Raw genomic sequence first — 16719 nt, 5'->3', positions numbered from 1 at the left:
CCATGGGAGTGTCATCCACATTGGACTGCACTGTCCTTATAAACAGACCCTGCTCATGGCAGTAGAAGTAATCCTAAAAAATGAAATGTTAAATAAAACCAACTGTGAGTGCTGGAGGAAGAACCACTGGCATGGATCAGAGAGCTACAGTTCCCAGCCTCCATGAGGACACATGTCTCAAAACAGTTCTCTAGTTGAAAATTAATTCTCAGAACAACTTCAAGTTTTTTTAAGCTACTGCTCAAGTAAAAGGAATAATCACTTTCTGTAGCACCAGCTAAATAATTGAATGCAGATCTTAGCAGAATATTATCCGTCCAAGGACAGTGGTTGCATAATTATTTCATATTATATAAATATTTAGAAATTACTTTTCCCTTAGCAATTAAAATGATCAATTGGACTTAAAATCAAAACTGAATTTAAAATGCTTAATTAAAAAAAAAAAACTTAGTATTTTTGGGTCTGCAGTGTAAATTGAAAATTTTTAAAAGCCTGTTATATTTTTATTAAATGGTTGGTTGTTTTTTTTTTTTTTTTTGCTCTTATGGGTTGTTAAATTTGAAGTCTGAAAACAGGGAAGACTGGCAAGGAGACTGAGAAATGAATAGGCAAAGTCATGTAAGTAAGAATCTACCCAAATGCTGAAATTCTAAAAAAAATAAATTCAGTCAAATATGAAGTTCTGCATCAAAATTTTATATGTTCTCTTAGCACTGGAGCTTGTGAGGCTACCCTAGAAAACCTTTCTCAGAGGAGATGTCACCAGAGCACAGGGGTGAATGACTAATCCATCCCTGCCAAAAGCATCTCCTGCTGATTACAGGTCACGCGTGCTGCCTGGTTGCCTCATGAGCTACATCATGCATAAAAAATGGATACTCAACAGCACAGGTATCATAATTTTATAATCTTTTCATTACTTAGACATTTCTCTTTTTCTAAGGTGTTTCATGGGCATTGCAAGTATTTACTATGGAATGAAAACTTTCCAAAACATGCTTTAAATCAATCCCCCTTGTCCCATACCAAGGTGAGCTCTCTCCATTCTCTTTCCTTTCCAGCTCCTCGCTGCAGTTGTGCCACATTGTTGTGGCTGGGAGATTTATATCCTGTAACTAAATTTTTTGTGCCTAATGTGTGAGAGTATTCCTGGAAGGTGCTCCCTGCAGATGCCTCAGCCCAGGCAGATGATCAGGGATATTTTCCTTTGTCCAGAGAAAAAAAGAACATAGAGGGGTAGAAGCAGTGGTGCCTGAGCAGGATTGGGTCCTGGCTGGCCTCTTGTGGCTGTGGCTGCTTTGGCTGCTTCAGGAGGATTCCGGAAAGTGGAAAAAGCTGAGCACAACAAAAGGCTGAGAAAGGGAGCAGCCAAAGTGATTATAGTGATTTTTAACTTGTGGATCTCTAAATGTTTTCTATCATGTGCTTGGCTTTATCCTTCTGCATTGCCTTCCCTCAGTGGCTGCCACTTCCCAGCTGATCCCTCCTTTCTGTCACTAAAATGAGCAGCCTTGGAATGATGAATATTAAAATTCACCCACTAACACTGCAGTGAGGTGGGGTCTGAGCAGCTCCTACCTCCCAGCCTGCTGTGCCACCCTGCCAGCAGATTTGGGAAGGCGACGCCACACTGGTTTATCCTGGTTTCCTTCCCAACCCTGACAGCTGGTTATAACTGGCTGAGCGATGGCTGGAGTTCAGCACAATTCAAATGTCTCAGACAGTCTATATAAACATCGTTCCTTACTTAGAGGTCCTGTTGGAAGCTGTTTCTGTTGGACACTTAGTGAATTACAGGCTTTAGAAACTACCTGGCAATGCCTTGAACCAGACGCAAAACTTCCACTAATGCAACCTTTAGAGTCTTAAGTAGGTACTTGGCTGGCAGTTGCTTTCAGGCACACTGTAAAGGGACTTTCTGAAAAAAAAAAAAAAAAAAAAAAGAAAAAAACATCTGACTCTGGACCAGCCTCACAGTTTGTTTCATCTCGATTTGGAGTGGTTGAACAGGAATTTGCAAAGGAAATGAATGAGGGGACCAGCTTCTTTCATTTAATAGGCTTGTCTAAGTAGAACCAAGCAACAAAGGAATTCTGTGTAAGGTTTGCAATTTCTGTTGCTCTTGTCTAACCAGATTTAAATCATCAAAAACAAAACAAACAAACAAACCCCCCAAACCAACATGAGCGAGTGCGAGTGATTTAGACTGTATGCATTACAAATGATAGAGAATATGCATTTATGATTCAAAATTTTAAACAGCTGAGAAATAAATATGCAAAGTAGATTGTTCTGTTTGCAGATGGTAATCCTGCCGCACTGATTTCGCTCAGCTGTCTGATTTTTCAGTGTCTGCATTCCTGGTTCCTGGGATTACTGATTAAGAAACAAAATATGAGTCATGGTGCATGGTTACCTTCTGTACATCTGAAAGGCTAACTCAGTGACTGAAAACAGATTATTAGAGGCTGATCTTGCCCTGCTGAATTTGATTCAATGTCAGGGGATTGAAAAAAAAAATCCCTTCTCTGCTCTGCCCTTCATTTTTACAGCTGTAGGATAAATGTTCCTGCCAGTTCTTGTAGATCAGCTTGTAGGAGATCGTCTGCCCGGCCCTCTCTGCCGGGGGTCTCTGGGTGGGGACGGCCGGCGGGCAGCCCGCTGCTCGGCAAGGTGAGGCACATCCCTTTCCCTCCCTCTCCCCAGGATGACTCAGTCGGTTATTAAAGATTTCCAGCTTCCAGCTAAAAATGGCATCAGCAGCGGTGCCCCAGAGGGAAGAAGGGAGACGTGAGAAATGGGTTCTGTTCCTGTCTACGAGTGCTAACACACACACACTCACACACACACACTCGCAAAGCTGGTGTGGAGCTCATCTGGGAAAAGTTTATTTTGCAATAAGAGGGTTTAGTATTCTGCTAAAGGCTTTTGCAAAGACTGGATCCAATTTTCAGAGCCCGTTGCCAATATTTGTGAGTCATTTCCTTGGAATCCTACCTTTGGTGTTTATTTCCCTTAGAAGGAAACTTGTAAAAGAATAACAATAGCTCTCATTCTTCGTGGAAAGTAGCACAGAGCAAAGTGGGAGACAACTCGCTCTTTGTTCCAAAACACTTTTGCGTTTGTTTTGTTTACTTTCTTCAGCGGACAAAAAGTGAGGCATGCAATATAATTAACTCCATAAACCATCTCATTTACGGTGCCGGTGACATGCATGTGCTGTGCACCGGAGTGAAAGTTAAGTGGGGAAGCGATTTTAATTGGTACCTCTCTTCCAGAGCAAGTGATGAGAACTGCCTGGTGATTTGGGAAGTCTCCTTATGTAACAGCAGGGCTTTGCTTTTTCTCAGCCCCGCCTGACTACCGGGACTCCTTTTTTCTCTCCGACTTCAGCCCCAGTAATAACTCCGGGAGCACCTATTCAGTGTTACAACCCCTTACAAAGGTTAACTAATCAGAAATGCTCTCGGTCACAGTTTGCAGCAAGACGAGCACCTTTTGCCCTCAGGATACTGAAGCGTTTTGAAAACTGAACCCCCACTGCGCTAAGTGGATCCTGGACAGAGTTTTTAATGTCGAGCAAGGCCACGCAGCCATCAGCGGGGTGGAGGCAGAGAGCATATGAGACATTTTGGCTAAGAACACTGGAAAAAATATTTATGCTTACTGAAATGAATACCATGGGGCTTTATTGTTCTCCCAGACCAGTCAGGCAAAGCAGCCTTAAGGAGATGGCTGCAGTAAATGTGATGGCACCTTTTCTCATATCTGCCAGAGCCCTGTGGCAAAATAAATTGCAATTTTGCTTGCATTTTCATATATTTGCATAAATTCTGGGGAAAACTTTAACTGACAGAGGCAGCATTTGAGAGTTCTTTGCATATTGGCTACCAAGAGTTCTGATAGGTGACATATACCTACACAGAAATAAGAGAGGAAACATCTTTTCTGTCAGAACGGAAACTTTCTCTTGTTCTGCCTCATAGAAACCAAAAACAGGAGGAAGTACAAGTATTAAGAGTCCAAAAGGACATTTTCTTTTAAATCTTTTTTTTTTTCACTGAAACCCAGGGGACTCTGATATACCGGTCCAGAGTAACTCCATAAAGTCTTTCTGGGAACAATTTAACTGAAAAGTATGTAAAGAAAAAAAAATTAGCATATGGGAATTAGAAAAATTAGAGAAATATTTGCTTTGAACGCTGTCTGGAGAAAGAGACACTTAAGCATCTGTAGCTGCATAATATAAATTAGGGTAGAAGTTATGTGAAGTTACCTTTGAAAAACTTCCATGAAAGGGCTGTATCTTGACACTGAAATAAATTTCTGATTTCAAGTTAATTCCTTTTCCACCAAACAGTAAGTCCAGCTCTAGAAAAAGGAGGAAAAAAAAAAAAAAAAAGAAAGCAAAAGAAAAAACCCCAGTAGATTCCTTGAAATTCCCTGAAGTAAGGGGCCAAGAAATACAGGGAAAAACACCAGACTTGGCAGGTCTATAGTTTATCTATACCTCCAAAGGATGAAAAGCTGAATTGACCCTGTTGGCACACAGACCTGTTGTTCTACCAGTCTAGCTATTTCAGCCAGCCTTAACCCTTTCATTTCGCCCCTGGATCCCGCTTCTGTTAGATGCTGTTATACACATTACTGGTAGAGGTACAGCTGAAGAAACAGAAAATCATTGTTGCCTCGGGCTCAGACCATCTCACTGCACCTGTCCTCATTCCCCTCTTCACCCTGCTGCCTCTTTGATGACTCTCCCTCACCACAGACCAGGGACTGCTCTGCACTGGCACGATGCAGTTCTCCTCAGCTATCTTATACCAGTAACAGAAGGAAGAAATCTCCCTACCATGGGCTGTCTCTTGGAAGTCCAGTTTTCAATTTAAATCCATCATGGCCAATTCCAGAGGCTTTTCCACTTCTTGCAGCCTTGCTGCTCAGCTTGCCTCCAAAGCCCTGAGTGCAGGGATTGTCTTTGATCCTTTGTTTTCATTTCCCGTGACTGAGCTGCCCCAGTGTGCTCTGATTAGGTGTCCCTTGCATTTCCACTGCTTCATTCATAACGTTACTACAGCTACATACATATCTATCCAAACAATAAACATTTTAATCAAGGCCCTCATTATCTCCCATCTCTATTTGTAACTTCCTCCTCCTTGAAGCTGTGACGTATCAGCCAGTTTGATCTATTTAAACACAAACTCCCAATATCCTCTTCCCCGTCCACTGCTGTGGTCAGAGCCAAGCCACCTCCTGCCTGTCCTCCTTATTTGCCTCCATCTAGTCCTTTATTTTCCCATGTGAGGTTGTCACAGTTCTGCCATAGCTGTCATCAGTCCACCATTGTCTCTACAGCATGGCTCTGCTCTCTTTGCCAGTGATGCTGGCGTCCTGATGCCTTTATCTGCTGCTCCCAGGGGAGCCTTTATGCCATTTTCCATTACGCTCTTGTCCACAGGATGCCCTGCCTCCCTCAACTAAGTTGGCGACACCAAACTTTGTTGCATCAACCATAAAGAGCAGGTAGTTTACAATGAGGTTAGTCTGGACTAGTTTACAGGTGATACAGTAGGGTTTTTTTTAAGGGAGGTACATCAGTCTGGGTATATGTTTGTGCTTTTCCCCTTCCTCTTGCCAGCAGTCATTGCTTCCTTAGACAGTGGGTCTGCACAGCCTGTGTGCAGTGGGAATCCTTATTGCTTCTGTACTGAAAATTTTCTGAAACGTCAGAAAGGTAACAGCTACCAAAACGATGGCAATTTTGTTTTCTAAGCACTGCAATCCAGATGTTAACAATGGTATAGCACAGCTGAGAAACGCTATTCTCTCCTCAAGCTATGTTGTTATGCAATGGAAAGCTCCACACTATGTGATAAAAACTGAACCTGATGCAGTACTTGGGTACAAACCCAGGGCTAAACAAGGGATAGCCATCTTGAGTCTATTCCCTTGTTTTTATTGGTCTCAGTGAGACTTGCAGCTTTATAGTCATGGGCATTTCATATTTAAGTTTGGGTTTTTAGAGGCATTCTGGAATTGTATAAAAAGCCCCTTTCTCTGACATCGCATCAGGCTTTTTATAATGTGAATGGCATCATTACAGTTCTCTCATTAACATCATAATGGTTCTGGAGGAATAGGGAGTGAAAACCCCAGCAAATGGAGTAGCATGGCAATGTACAGTCGTCTTACTGTGTGAAACTGAACACGGAAAAAGTTTGACATTTTAACCTTCAGGCTGCTGTAGATGCCTCGGGGTGTCCTCACACTGAATGCATTTGGCTGACAAAATGGAAAAATTCTGGTAGCCTAAGGATGGAGGGCTGGGTTCAATAAAAAACTGTGCCTGGCTTCCATGCCACTGAAGCCCACACAAGGCTCCCAAATGGATTTTTCAAAATTGAATCCAGCCCCAAGTGTCAACCTTTTGCTGTAATTTTATATTGTAAATGTATTGTATGTTCAAATGTACATCTTTCATCCTTTATTTCCAGAGGCGCTAATGGAAATGTAACAATGTGTGTGCTGTTCTGCAAAGTCTCATTGAAACCAACGGGATTTTGGATGAAATCCCTCCATTGCATAAGATAATGTAATATAAATGGGTTGGGCTTACGGCTGGAGGATGATGAGATCCTGTTCTATTTTTGGCGCTGACACTGATTTGCTGTGTGACTTCTGGTAAGATACTCAGGAGTGGATTTTGCCACCCTTAATGGGGAAAAGCAGTAGGCTGGCTCTTGGGGAACAGTGCCAGAGGTCCTGTTTGCGGAGCTGGGTCCGATAGCACTTCCTCAGTAAACACTGGCTCACATTTCTGCTGTGTCCAACTCTGCCTTCAAGGAGGCTGACTTTTCCCATGTGCTGGGTGCTTGCAGCTCTCTTCCCACTCATTTGCAGCAGCTGGAAATCACTGCTTCTGAACATCCAAGGGGAACAAATAGCACACCCAGAGCCACGAGGCCATTTAAAAGCCTGGTTCTCAGCATCTGTATGCTGAAGCAATTTCTCTGCCACAGAACAGGACTTATTTTGTAGCTGAGAGCCACCTCTAAAATCTTTGCAACACATGCTGAGACCTACAAGCTTTGTTTGGGGCTTGGGTTTTCTGGTGATTAGGTTTTTTTGTCCCAGGGAAGCGATATTATTTATGCCTTGTTTTTATACAGTTTGGAAACATGGAGAATGTGCATGGACAGTAGCTGTTTACGGAAGTGAACTGGCCTGCCTCTATTAATTTTGCATGTTGTAAATAGCAGAAACAGTTCATTTACTTTCGTGGCTGTCCAGAGAACTCAGTTTTTCAAGATAAATTAGCAGCACTGTGCAGAAGGCATCCCAGCACTTCTTTCCTTCCTTCCTGCATGTTTCTGCTTGAGCTTCGAAAGACCTATTTGTGAGGAAATATGGTAAGAAAAACATGCAGACTTGAAATCTCTGATTCTCATTAAAAAAAAGTAAATTCACAAAGAGATGCTGTATTCATTACGAGCAAAGGAATCTTGACTTCCAGAAGCAGCAGTGAGTTTCTTCCAACCTTTATTCTCTCAGGACAAACACTGAGTGTTGATGTCTTGCCAGTGTGAGAAGATTGATGTGCCCCTGTGAATGATTCCTCCATCTGGATTAATGAGAAGAGTCCATTGCTGCTTTCTAATGATGGTATAATCTTTTCAGATACAAAATCTAGGACTTTTTAGCTGGTTCTTGGGTCACTTCTTGGCCCTGCTGTTACATCAGCAGACTGACTCACTTGTTTTGACCACTCCTTCCATGTGTTGGTTCTCAGCTGGTAAGAAAAGGTGTGGGGGATAAATAATATATATTGTCCATGTCAGGGGTAACTTTCAATGGGCCAGTCCAGTGGCTTGCCATTCCCTATGCTGTTCCTTGGTCCAAGAAAAACAAGATGGCAAGAAAAATGACTGAGGGCTATATGCAGTGCATTAGCAGGAAATTGGCTCTGACGAAGGGGTTTAGGCACCTGTCAGTCTGGCTGCAGTGAGACTGGTGGCCTTTACTAAGGCAAACTGCTTGGGGACCTCAGCTGCCTGTGCCTTCAGCTCCCGTTTGTGCCCCGGTGAGGAGGCAAGGCAGATCCATGCACGCAGGCATCCAAGATGTAAACAGCGCACGCTGGAAGCCGTTTCTTAATAAAGTAGCAGCCTTGTGCTAGGATTTAAGAAAACAACTGGCAGATGTGAACGATTTATTTTTCCTCCCTCTTCTGCTGCGGTTTATTTTTTCCTCTTGTTCGAGAGCGCTCAGCTGCTAACACAAACAATTGCTGAAATTCCACCTGCCCACCTGCAGCCCCTCCTTCCCGCCGCCTGCTCGGGCCGTCGCCTTCCTCCGGGAGGGCTGCGCCGAGGGGAAACTACATCCCGCTTTCTTAGAGAGAGGAGGAGGAAGGAGAGGGAGGGGCCGGGCCGTGTCTGGGCGCATTGTTCCGCGCTCCTCTGCCAAGAAGTAGGTGACTATGAACTCATCCCTCGCTCCTCGCAGAAAGTTTGCCGCCTTCCCCCCCTGCTCCCCTCCCCTCCCGCCCGCTGGCGCGGCAGGAGGCAGCTCGCAGCCCAGCGCTGGCCCCGGAGTCCCCGCTCCTGCTTAATATTCCGCCCGCTCCGCCGATGTTGTGCTTGGCTCCGGTGGGACCGCAACTCACGGCGTGAAACCGGAGCCAATTTTCTGTCTTTAGTCTCGCAGTGTTTTGACTGGAGGCAGATCCAGTTCAGTCCGATCGGGGCTAGTGGAAACAACTACCTAAGTCTCCGCTGTCTGTATCGTTTGGGAGGGAAGAAAGAAGAAAGGAACGCGATCCCGGACTGCTGGGCGCGCTCTCTCTCTCTCTCTCTCACACACACACACACGCACCGCAGACACACGCACCCAGACAGGCAGACTCGCACCCCGCCGGTGCCGAGCGCGCCGTGCCACCGCCGCCGGGAGGAAATGGGAAGCCAGTGAGCGGATCCGTGCCGGTGTGTGAGCGCCGCCGGGGCCGGGAAGGGGCGGCGGGGAGAGCGGGAGCGCGGCCGGGGGCGGCGGGAGCGGGGCCGGGGGCGGCCTGGGGGGAGCGCGCACCAACTCCCGGTGCTATGGACCCCGCGCCCTTTGTGGGAGAGGGCTCCGCTCTCTTTCCATAAGGAGGGAGGGAAAAAACCCCAAACGTGTGTCTATGTGAGATCGATATGCGTATGTTTTTAATATACGTGTGCGCAGAGGTCTGGCTGCTGGGGGCCGCGGGGGGCGGAACGCGGCGGGGCGGGGGGCAGGTGAGGGCGGCGGGCGCTCACCGCGCTGCTTCGCTTCCAGGTGCCGGCGCCCGCGATGACCCTGGTGCTGCCCATGCAGCGGCTGGGCCGCCCCATCGCCGCCGAGGGAGCCGCCGACCTCGCCGCCTACCGCGCCCTCTGGGAGCCGCCCTGCTGCGGCCGCCCCAGCCCCGCAGCCCCGCCGGCCCCGGCCCCAACCCCGCCGGCCCCCGGGCCCCCCGCCGCAGGTAGGCACCGCACCGCAGCGCTCCGTCGCGGGGGCACCGGGCGGCCCCCGCGGGGGCCAGGGGCTGTCCGCGGAGCGAGGCGGGCGGAGGGAGGGGGTCTCCCGCGGGCGAGCGGGGCCGCAGGTGCGCGGGGGCCGCCGGGCGCCGTCGCGCTCGGCATCGGCGGAGCGGCGGAGGGGCAAAGTTGTCCGGCAGCCGAGCGCCCTGCGGCGGCCCCGGCTCCCCGCGCCGCCGCTCACACCGGCCCGCGGGTCGTGCGCTAGTCAGGAGAGGGTTTATTTCTGATCGCCGCCAATAGATGCGAAAATATGCGGCGACGTTCTCCTGTAGCGCGAAGGGAAATGAAAAGTATTTTGTTTGGAGAACCTCCGGCAAACCGCATGTCATTTGTCATATCTGATTTATTACCCACAGGATCACATTACAGGGGAATTTCAAGTCCTGTAACAACATCCAAGATCACATACTTTAAAAGGAAATATGTGGAAGAAGAGGATTTTCATCCGCCACTCAGCAGCTGTACACATAAAGTATGTTTTCTAATAGTCATTATTTTTACTCTGAATTTCAGATGCTTAGTAACACTCGACTGACCCATTTCCAGAAGGCTGAAATACTCTGCTGAAATTAGGAGAATGATCCAGCTGTTTGCTCAGAAACAAACAGTTGCCACTTCACATTTATTGTTGTATTGTCATCAATTGCAAAAGAAGCAAAGGCGTTTCTGCAATAATAATAACTGCAAATGGAAATGCTGAGAATAACTTTTTTTTTTCAGATTATTTTGTTCTTAGCTAGTTCATGTCATGCTTACAGAAACAGATCTGTAATAACATTTAAACAACAGAAAGGAAGAACATAAGTAAAAGATTTCCCACTCATATAAAACTTCCTTTCCAGAGGGGAAAATAGTAAGAGGTTCCATATAGCCCACACTGGTCACAGATCCTCTGAAAAACCAGAATGACTTGGAAAGCAAGTACAAGTTCCCTCAGTATTTAATCATGTTTATTAAAAAGTTAATAACTCCCAAAGAACAGATTAGTAAATGAAAGAATATTTTTTAGTGAAAGTTGCCAGGGGAGAGATTAGAACAAACGTTTCCCAGGCCAGTGAATACACAAATTGAAATCTGACTTTTCTGTGAGATTTTATGCTCCCCTTCATTAAGGGCTCAGTTCTGTGTGGAACTGAATGCCTGGGGTGAAATGCTTAAGGATAGCTCATGCCTTGAGACACCATCCTTACCTTGTTGAATCCTACCTGGCCCAAGGAAATCCAGTGCTACCTCTGTTCTCTTGGCAATGAGGGAAGGATTTCTGTGGAGGAGAAGCAAGCATTAATGCTGAGCTCAGTTCCCAAATACCTTAGAGTAGCTGAAGGAATTTTCAGCTACAAATAGAGTTGTCTGTAAATAAGTACCTGGACCAGAAAGGTGAAAAATTGTCCCGTTGTTAATTTCAGAAGATGTCTGGTTTGCTGCCAGAGCAGTGAATAAACAGCACCAAGGGTGTTGAAAAAAGTGCTCTGGTTAGTGAGTCTCTCACACATGTCACATCACTCTCCCAATTTTCAGCCAGGTTTTTTTTTAACAAGATTGTTGGATTTTTGTACCAGTGGTTAATTTCCTTACAAAGGGGGAAGAGGAATAGTTATTTAGCCTTTTCTAACAGCAATAAAAAGCAGCTGTAGAGGTACTGGTAAGCTAGACCCAGCCACTGTTTTGTGCTGTTGTTTGCAGAGGTGTAACATGTCAGAAACTCTGGGTCACCAATTTCTTCGTTGAGCCCAAATACATTTTCTTCTTTGCAGCACTGAGCTCTGGCAGAGGGAGGATGCCCACCAGGTTTCCTTGAATTTCTTACATGTTTATACCTCTGCCACCCAGTAAAGAGATATGTTCTAAGATTACTTGTCCCATAGAGGGGATGATGGTAGGGCCTGGGGCCTCTCTCCAGAGGGCTGCTGGCAAACATGTAGAAGAAAGCCTTTAACAACTTGTTCTTACTGGTGTCCCTCCAGTACATATCTCCAGGAGAATCCCAGTTCAATGCTTACTGGTTTGCTCCAGGCTTTTATGTCTTCACTGGCTGTTGCTGCATCAGGTACAAAGGACGCAAATGAACCTATAGGCTTAATATAATTTAAAATGAGTCATTTATTATAGAAAATTACTCTCTCTAACAAAGAGCTTCAGCTGTGAACTCATATGAAATTATGGCCAATTTTTGTTTTTATGAGGCACTGTGCTGCTTCTAAGCCTCGCAGACATGACCAGGCTGTGGAAAGAGCTAGAGGGCCAAGGAGAGCTGAATGGATGTGAAAAGCAGCTGTGCTTTAAGCTCTTTCAGTCCTCATAGCTACGACTTCCACTCTGCAAAAATGCTGTAACCATGTGGGAAAGGGAAGAATGATCAAGCTGCAGATGGGGGGATTTAGAGCAGTCTCTCTTTGTGCTGTGCTGCTCTCCTCCTACGCAAACCAAATTCTTACTAAAAATGAAAATTAGTTACTAGTGCTTACAGTAGCATGCATTGCCCCCTCTCTTATTTTGATTCCCAGGGTAGCGATTACAGTGCAGAATCTGGGGCCTCCCAGGGGCAGTAACCTGCTCATGCTGCCAGTGCTGAGAAGGGAGTCCTGGAAGGTCCATGGAAGGGAGAACAAATCTGTAGGCGTAGAGCCAGGATTTCTGCAAATCCCTATCCTCTCTGCATTTCCTGACCTTATCCCTGCCTATCTGCATTCCCACCAGTCCTGCAGAGCACAGGGTGTAGTACGCAGGCCAACAGCTGCTCTCCAGATGCTGGGATGCTTTGAGATAGGTTTCTCCCTGCCTCCCTCCCTGCATGCACTTCTGTGCACAAGGTTAGTTTAGTGTAAGAGCCTGGCAAATGGAGACCTCCTTGCTGGAGGGCCTCTTCCACTGGCAGCAGATGAAATGCTCCAGCACTTGCTGTGTGAGCTGATGGCTGCTGGCTGCCTCTTGCAAACCTTGGCGCTGAAGGAAGGACCCTTGCTTGGCTTCAGGGCTTTGCAGAAGCCCCACAGGGGATGATGGAATTGGGTCCATTTGCAACATAAGGCCCCCCTAGCCATCACTGGAGCAAAACTGCACAACAATTTTATGCTCTAATCCCAAATGTCATTAAAGAGCCAGATGTGTGCATCTGGATTTCACTCTCCCACCTTGGATTTCTGCCCTACAATTGCCTCTGTGGTATCATGCTCAGCGACTTACCTCTAAGATCAACTGCTTACCCCCTAAACATGGGGGAATGCTGTGGCCGAGAAAAAGCAGGTCCCTGGCCACAAGGATGTGCAAAATGAAAAAAAAACCAAAACTGTTTTAGATGCTTCAGAAAAAGAATAGAACAGTAGTGACACAGAGGGAATACTTTGCTTCATTTCCTTTCTCCTTGTCTGGAACAAAACTGGTTGCCTTCAGTTCCACATCATGTGTTTTTTGCATTTTCAGACTATCTCCGTGTTTGAGGAGCGGGCCCATATTCTCTACATGTCTTTGGAAAAGCTGAAATTCATTGATGATCCTGAAGTCTACCTGCGTAGATCCGTCCTCATCAACAATCTCATGAAGAGAATCCACGGAGAGATCATCATGCAGAACAACTGGTGCTTCTCCACCTGCTCCTTCAATGGCACCTCCCCACAAGAGTGGTTTGTGCCTCAGGACTGTCCATACAGAAAACGCCTTCGGATGGCAAAGGAGGAGTACGAGAAGCTCCACATGTGCTGCTTCTATCAAGAATGTGGCAGTCACTATTTAAATCTACCCTACTCTGTTAATGCTAGTACAGAAAGTAATTCCTCTTCTTCCTCCTCCTCCTCCTCCTCCTCCTCCTCCCCTCCCATCTCTTTGCCGAGCTGTTCCCAGCAGGTGGATTATGAAGTTGGCAGCGCACCTTCTTACAGAAATGATGACCAGATACCTGCTAATGAAATATTCATCACTAATGGCAGGTCTCCCAGTAATCAGGAAAAGGCAAAATTTAATGACAAGAATGGAGGTAATGAACCTGAGAGAGAAAGCATCGCCCTAAACTGTGAACCTGTAAGAGGCACCCATGCTCTTGAATGTAAAGGCAAATTTTATGACTATTTTGAGACTGGATGTAATGACAAGAGCAACATAAGTGAATCTTGGAAAAAATCCTTAAGGAAAAAGGAATCTTTACCAAGTAATAAAATCTGCTGCAACAAAGGAAGTAAAATATGAGGCATCTTTCTTGCTCTATTAAAGCATGCACAGCATGTTCCTTCTTTATCAAATTTTTATTTTAAACGGATTTTTTATAGTTTTCTACGAATGGTACAATCATGCCACAAACGTGACGTGTAGAGTGGAGATCAGATTGCGTAAAGTGTCTCTGCCATCCATATCAGCAGCTATTTATAAATGTGGAGACTTCAGAAAGAACACAGTTGCATTACTGCTGAGCACTGTAGTCTGTGCAGCTATGGTGGAGCTTTCGTTGCTGAAAATGCCAATCAGCCAGATGGGGAAAACATATCGTTTTACATATCCCCGCCCCCAAGAAGTCTGCCATTAATTAAGAAGAACCTCCATTATGTTTACCAAGGAATTAGAAGTCTGGTAAACAAATTGATGCTACCAGCAAGGATGATATGCTCCTTGTAACTCAGTATTCATTCTGACAAAGGACTGTCTTCATGGATTGGGAATAAACCATCCTTACATTTTGTAGTGATACTCTTGAATTCCTGTAATTCAGCATCTTGTTCAACTGACAAAATAGGACATAGCATAAAGAAATAACCTGTTTATGGAATCTTAATCACAATCAAACATGCAGTTCAAGTACTTGCATGTTTTCACCTCAGCTGTAATAACTAATGAGGTTTGTTGTTACACAGGGCAGGTTTTTTTTTGGTGCCTTACTTTTTGTCTTAATTTTTGCCAGTGTGAAAATTAAGTATGAATCTGATACAGCAGGGATTTAACCTAAACAGAGATTAAAAAAGAAACCCACAGGGTGGATCAATATTATTAGAAACCTTTAACCTTTGAAGTACTGAGTTCAACTTCCTATTCAAACATCTCTGTTCTTCCTTTTTGATGCTCAATTGCTTTTTGATTTGCCATCCTTAGGAAGGGATTTAAGAAACAATAGAGAGATGTCTCTTGTAAACAAGCATTCGATGCTTGAGTGTTTCTATGGCAACTGTCTGTTGCTGGGGCTCTTTTTTTTTCTTCTTCGTATAATGAAGTTCATGACCCAGTGGCATGTTTTATACTTTATTCTGTTTCACATAGTTTCTCTATTTTAGATTGCAAAAGCATGCGGGAGTTTTCTATGAATTTTGCCATTGATTAAAAAAAAGACAAGGCAAAAAGCACAATGTTAATTAATAATGTGGCGATAAACACAGTTTTATCTGAATGAATGTAAGGGGTTTAATTTTAAAAAAGAACATTTTGGAGATTTCAGTGGCTGAGGACAACATTTAGTCATCCCTAGGTAGATTGATTGCGAAAGTGTTCAGTGTAAAATGCCCAGAAGACATTAGTTGGTGCTGGACCAAGAGTGAGTCTTAGATTCACCAAATTAATTAGTTCCCACAGTCCCCATAACAACTGGCAGGATGTGCTCAGCAAAATAGCCACATCCAGGCCACAGCTGACTCATAAATAGTTGCCTGTTCCCACAGCATCTTGCACTCAGGTGATATCTCTGCTTGCTTCTTGCCCAGAGGATGAAAATCACCTCTGTGCTGGGGAATCAGCCAGCTCAGTGCAAGACATGAGTGTCCCCTAGGGGACACAGCCCCAGGCTTGGCACTGGAGTCAGACAGGTCTCTGGGTCTGAGATCTCCTGCTTTGGGTTTCAACGGTTCAGCTGGAGGAGTCCTGGGCATTGGTTATTTTGGGTAGCAAAATACATTTGCAAACTGTAGTGTTTTTCAGAAAGCCCAATGGTCACGGGAAAAAGATACCCCCAGCCAAGGTGACCACAAACACAGCGGGATATAAATCAATGATAACCTTTATGAAGTCAGGTGAGTTTAAACTGATAAGTTTGTGAGGGTTATCATTGTGAAAAATGACAAATAAAGAAAGTACAAGTCCCACCTGGTTTCTCCAAGACAGGAGCTTTTTTTATAAATAATAATAATATTAAATATAGATCTCATTCATACAGTGTATGAGTAGGATCATCATTTAGACATTTGTCCACAAGGACCAATTTTTTAAAAAAACTGATTTTTCTTGTGTTATATCCTGATAGTATAGTAATGTCTGCTCTTTTCCAATATTTGATAAATGCTTGATGTTTTAAGCTTAAATATTAGATGCTTGTATACTAATGTGTTGTTGTAGTAAAGTGAAATTTCCTTGATATATATTTATTAAAATGACCAAAATTCATTTTAATTTTACATCTCCAATGGCTACTGGGTCCTTTCCCCCATGTTCCCTTCCCTCACCAAAGAAAACACCATTTAATCAAACTGCTCCCTGCTCTAGAGAGTGCACAGCAGTTGACTGTGCGCTTCAGGCTGGTTCTGTTAGGGAGCTCACAACCAGGGTTTCAGGAGCATCTAGGACAGTCTGAAGGTGCACTGAGAAGCAACAGATTCTCTGTAGACTTGCACATACAGCCAAGGAAAACACCTGGCCAAATGCTGCCCAAACCACAAATCAGCTAACACTTTTCGGGGGGCCTGAAAGCTTTTTGACCCTAAAGGGCTCCTTGGTCTTCCAGAACAAGCCTGCACACATAACCTGTCGCAGAGGCTTCTCAGTTGAATTTGCGCAAGCTGAAGTGATGGATCAGCAGATCTTTGTCTACTCTGGACTCTATAATGGTTTCTTTAGTTCTAGAGACTAAAGATTAACAGGTTAATCTGGAAATTAATCTTTTACAGCTCTGGACAGTCTTATTGTCATCAGGGTCTGTAAGGGAGGAAATGCCATCTGATGAAAGTTGGCCTACAGATAAGTGGCATTTTATGCCTTTCTCTGGACCTTGCCTCACAAAATAATAGCAAATACTGAAAGTAGATGTATTGGAGTCAGGAGTCCACTGAGTTATCCTGTGTCCTCACAAGAGACAGAGGTATTCCACATTAGAAAAGGGAGGTGGAAACACCTTTGTCCCATTCTCAGAAAAGTAATAGACCTTGATAGGATCTCCAACGTGAGCTAGACTGAATGGACTTAGATTCAG

General features: G+C 44.9%; 1 protein-coding gene and 1 long non-coding RNA gene across 2 annotated transcripts; both read left to right on the top strand.

The window, feature by feature from the left end:
- Positions 1–542: 542 nt before the first annotated feature.
- Positions 543–4394, top strand: LOC137471432 (uncharacterized). The gene is made up of 4 exons (XR_010997610.1): positions 543–621; positions 715–894; positions 2556–2676; positions 3512–4394. It is a non-coding gene; the product is annotated as an uncharacterized lncRNA (long non-coding RNA).
- Positions 4395–7063: 2669 nt separating this feature from the next.
- Positions 7064–15928, top strand: SERTAD4 (SERTA domain containing 4). Its single transcript, XM_068185787.1, has 4 exons — positions 7064–8987; positions 9322–9508; positions 9923–10038; positions 12987–15928. The coding sequence occupies exons 2-4, from the start codon at positions 9337–9339 to the stop codon at positions 13743–13745; spliced, it is 1047 nt and encodes a 348-aa protein (XP_068041888.1). The 5' UTR covers positions 7064–8987; positions 9322–9336; the 3' UTR covers positions 13746–15928.
- The last annotated feature ends 791 nt before the right edge of the window (positions 15929–16719 follow it).

Source organism: Anomalospiza imberbis, chromosome 3 (assembly GCF_031753505.1).
Source record: "Anomalospiza imberbis isolate Cuckoo-Finch-1a 21T00152 chromosome 3, ASM3175350v1, whole genome shotgun sequence".
Lineage (NCBI taxonomy): Eukaryota > Metazoa > Chordata > Aves > Passeriformes > Viduidae > Anomalospiza > Anomalospiza imberbis.
The sequence above is the reverse complement of the archived record's forward strand: the minus strand, read 5'-3'. Positions and strand labels throughout refer to the sequence as shown.

What these genes read in the sequence shown, in the direction of transcription:
- SERTAD4 (XM_068185787.1), top strand. Translation starts at nt 9,337, where the DNA reads ATGACCCTGGTGCTGCCCATGCAGCGGCTGGGCCGCCCCATCGCCGCC. An exon ending in CCCCGGGCCCCCCGCCGCAG is followed by an intron (nt 9,509 to 9,922) that starts GTAGGCACCGCA and finishes TATTACCCACAG; the next exon opens with GATCACATTACAGGGGAATT. An exon ending in TCAGCAGCTGTACACATAAA is followed by an intron (nt 10,039 to 12,986) that starts GTATGTTTTCTA and finishes TTGCATTTTCAG; the next exon opens with ACTATCTCCGTGTTTGAGGA.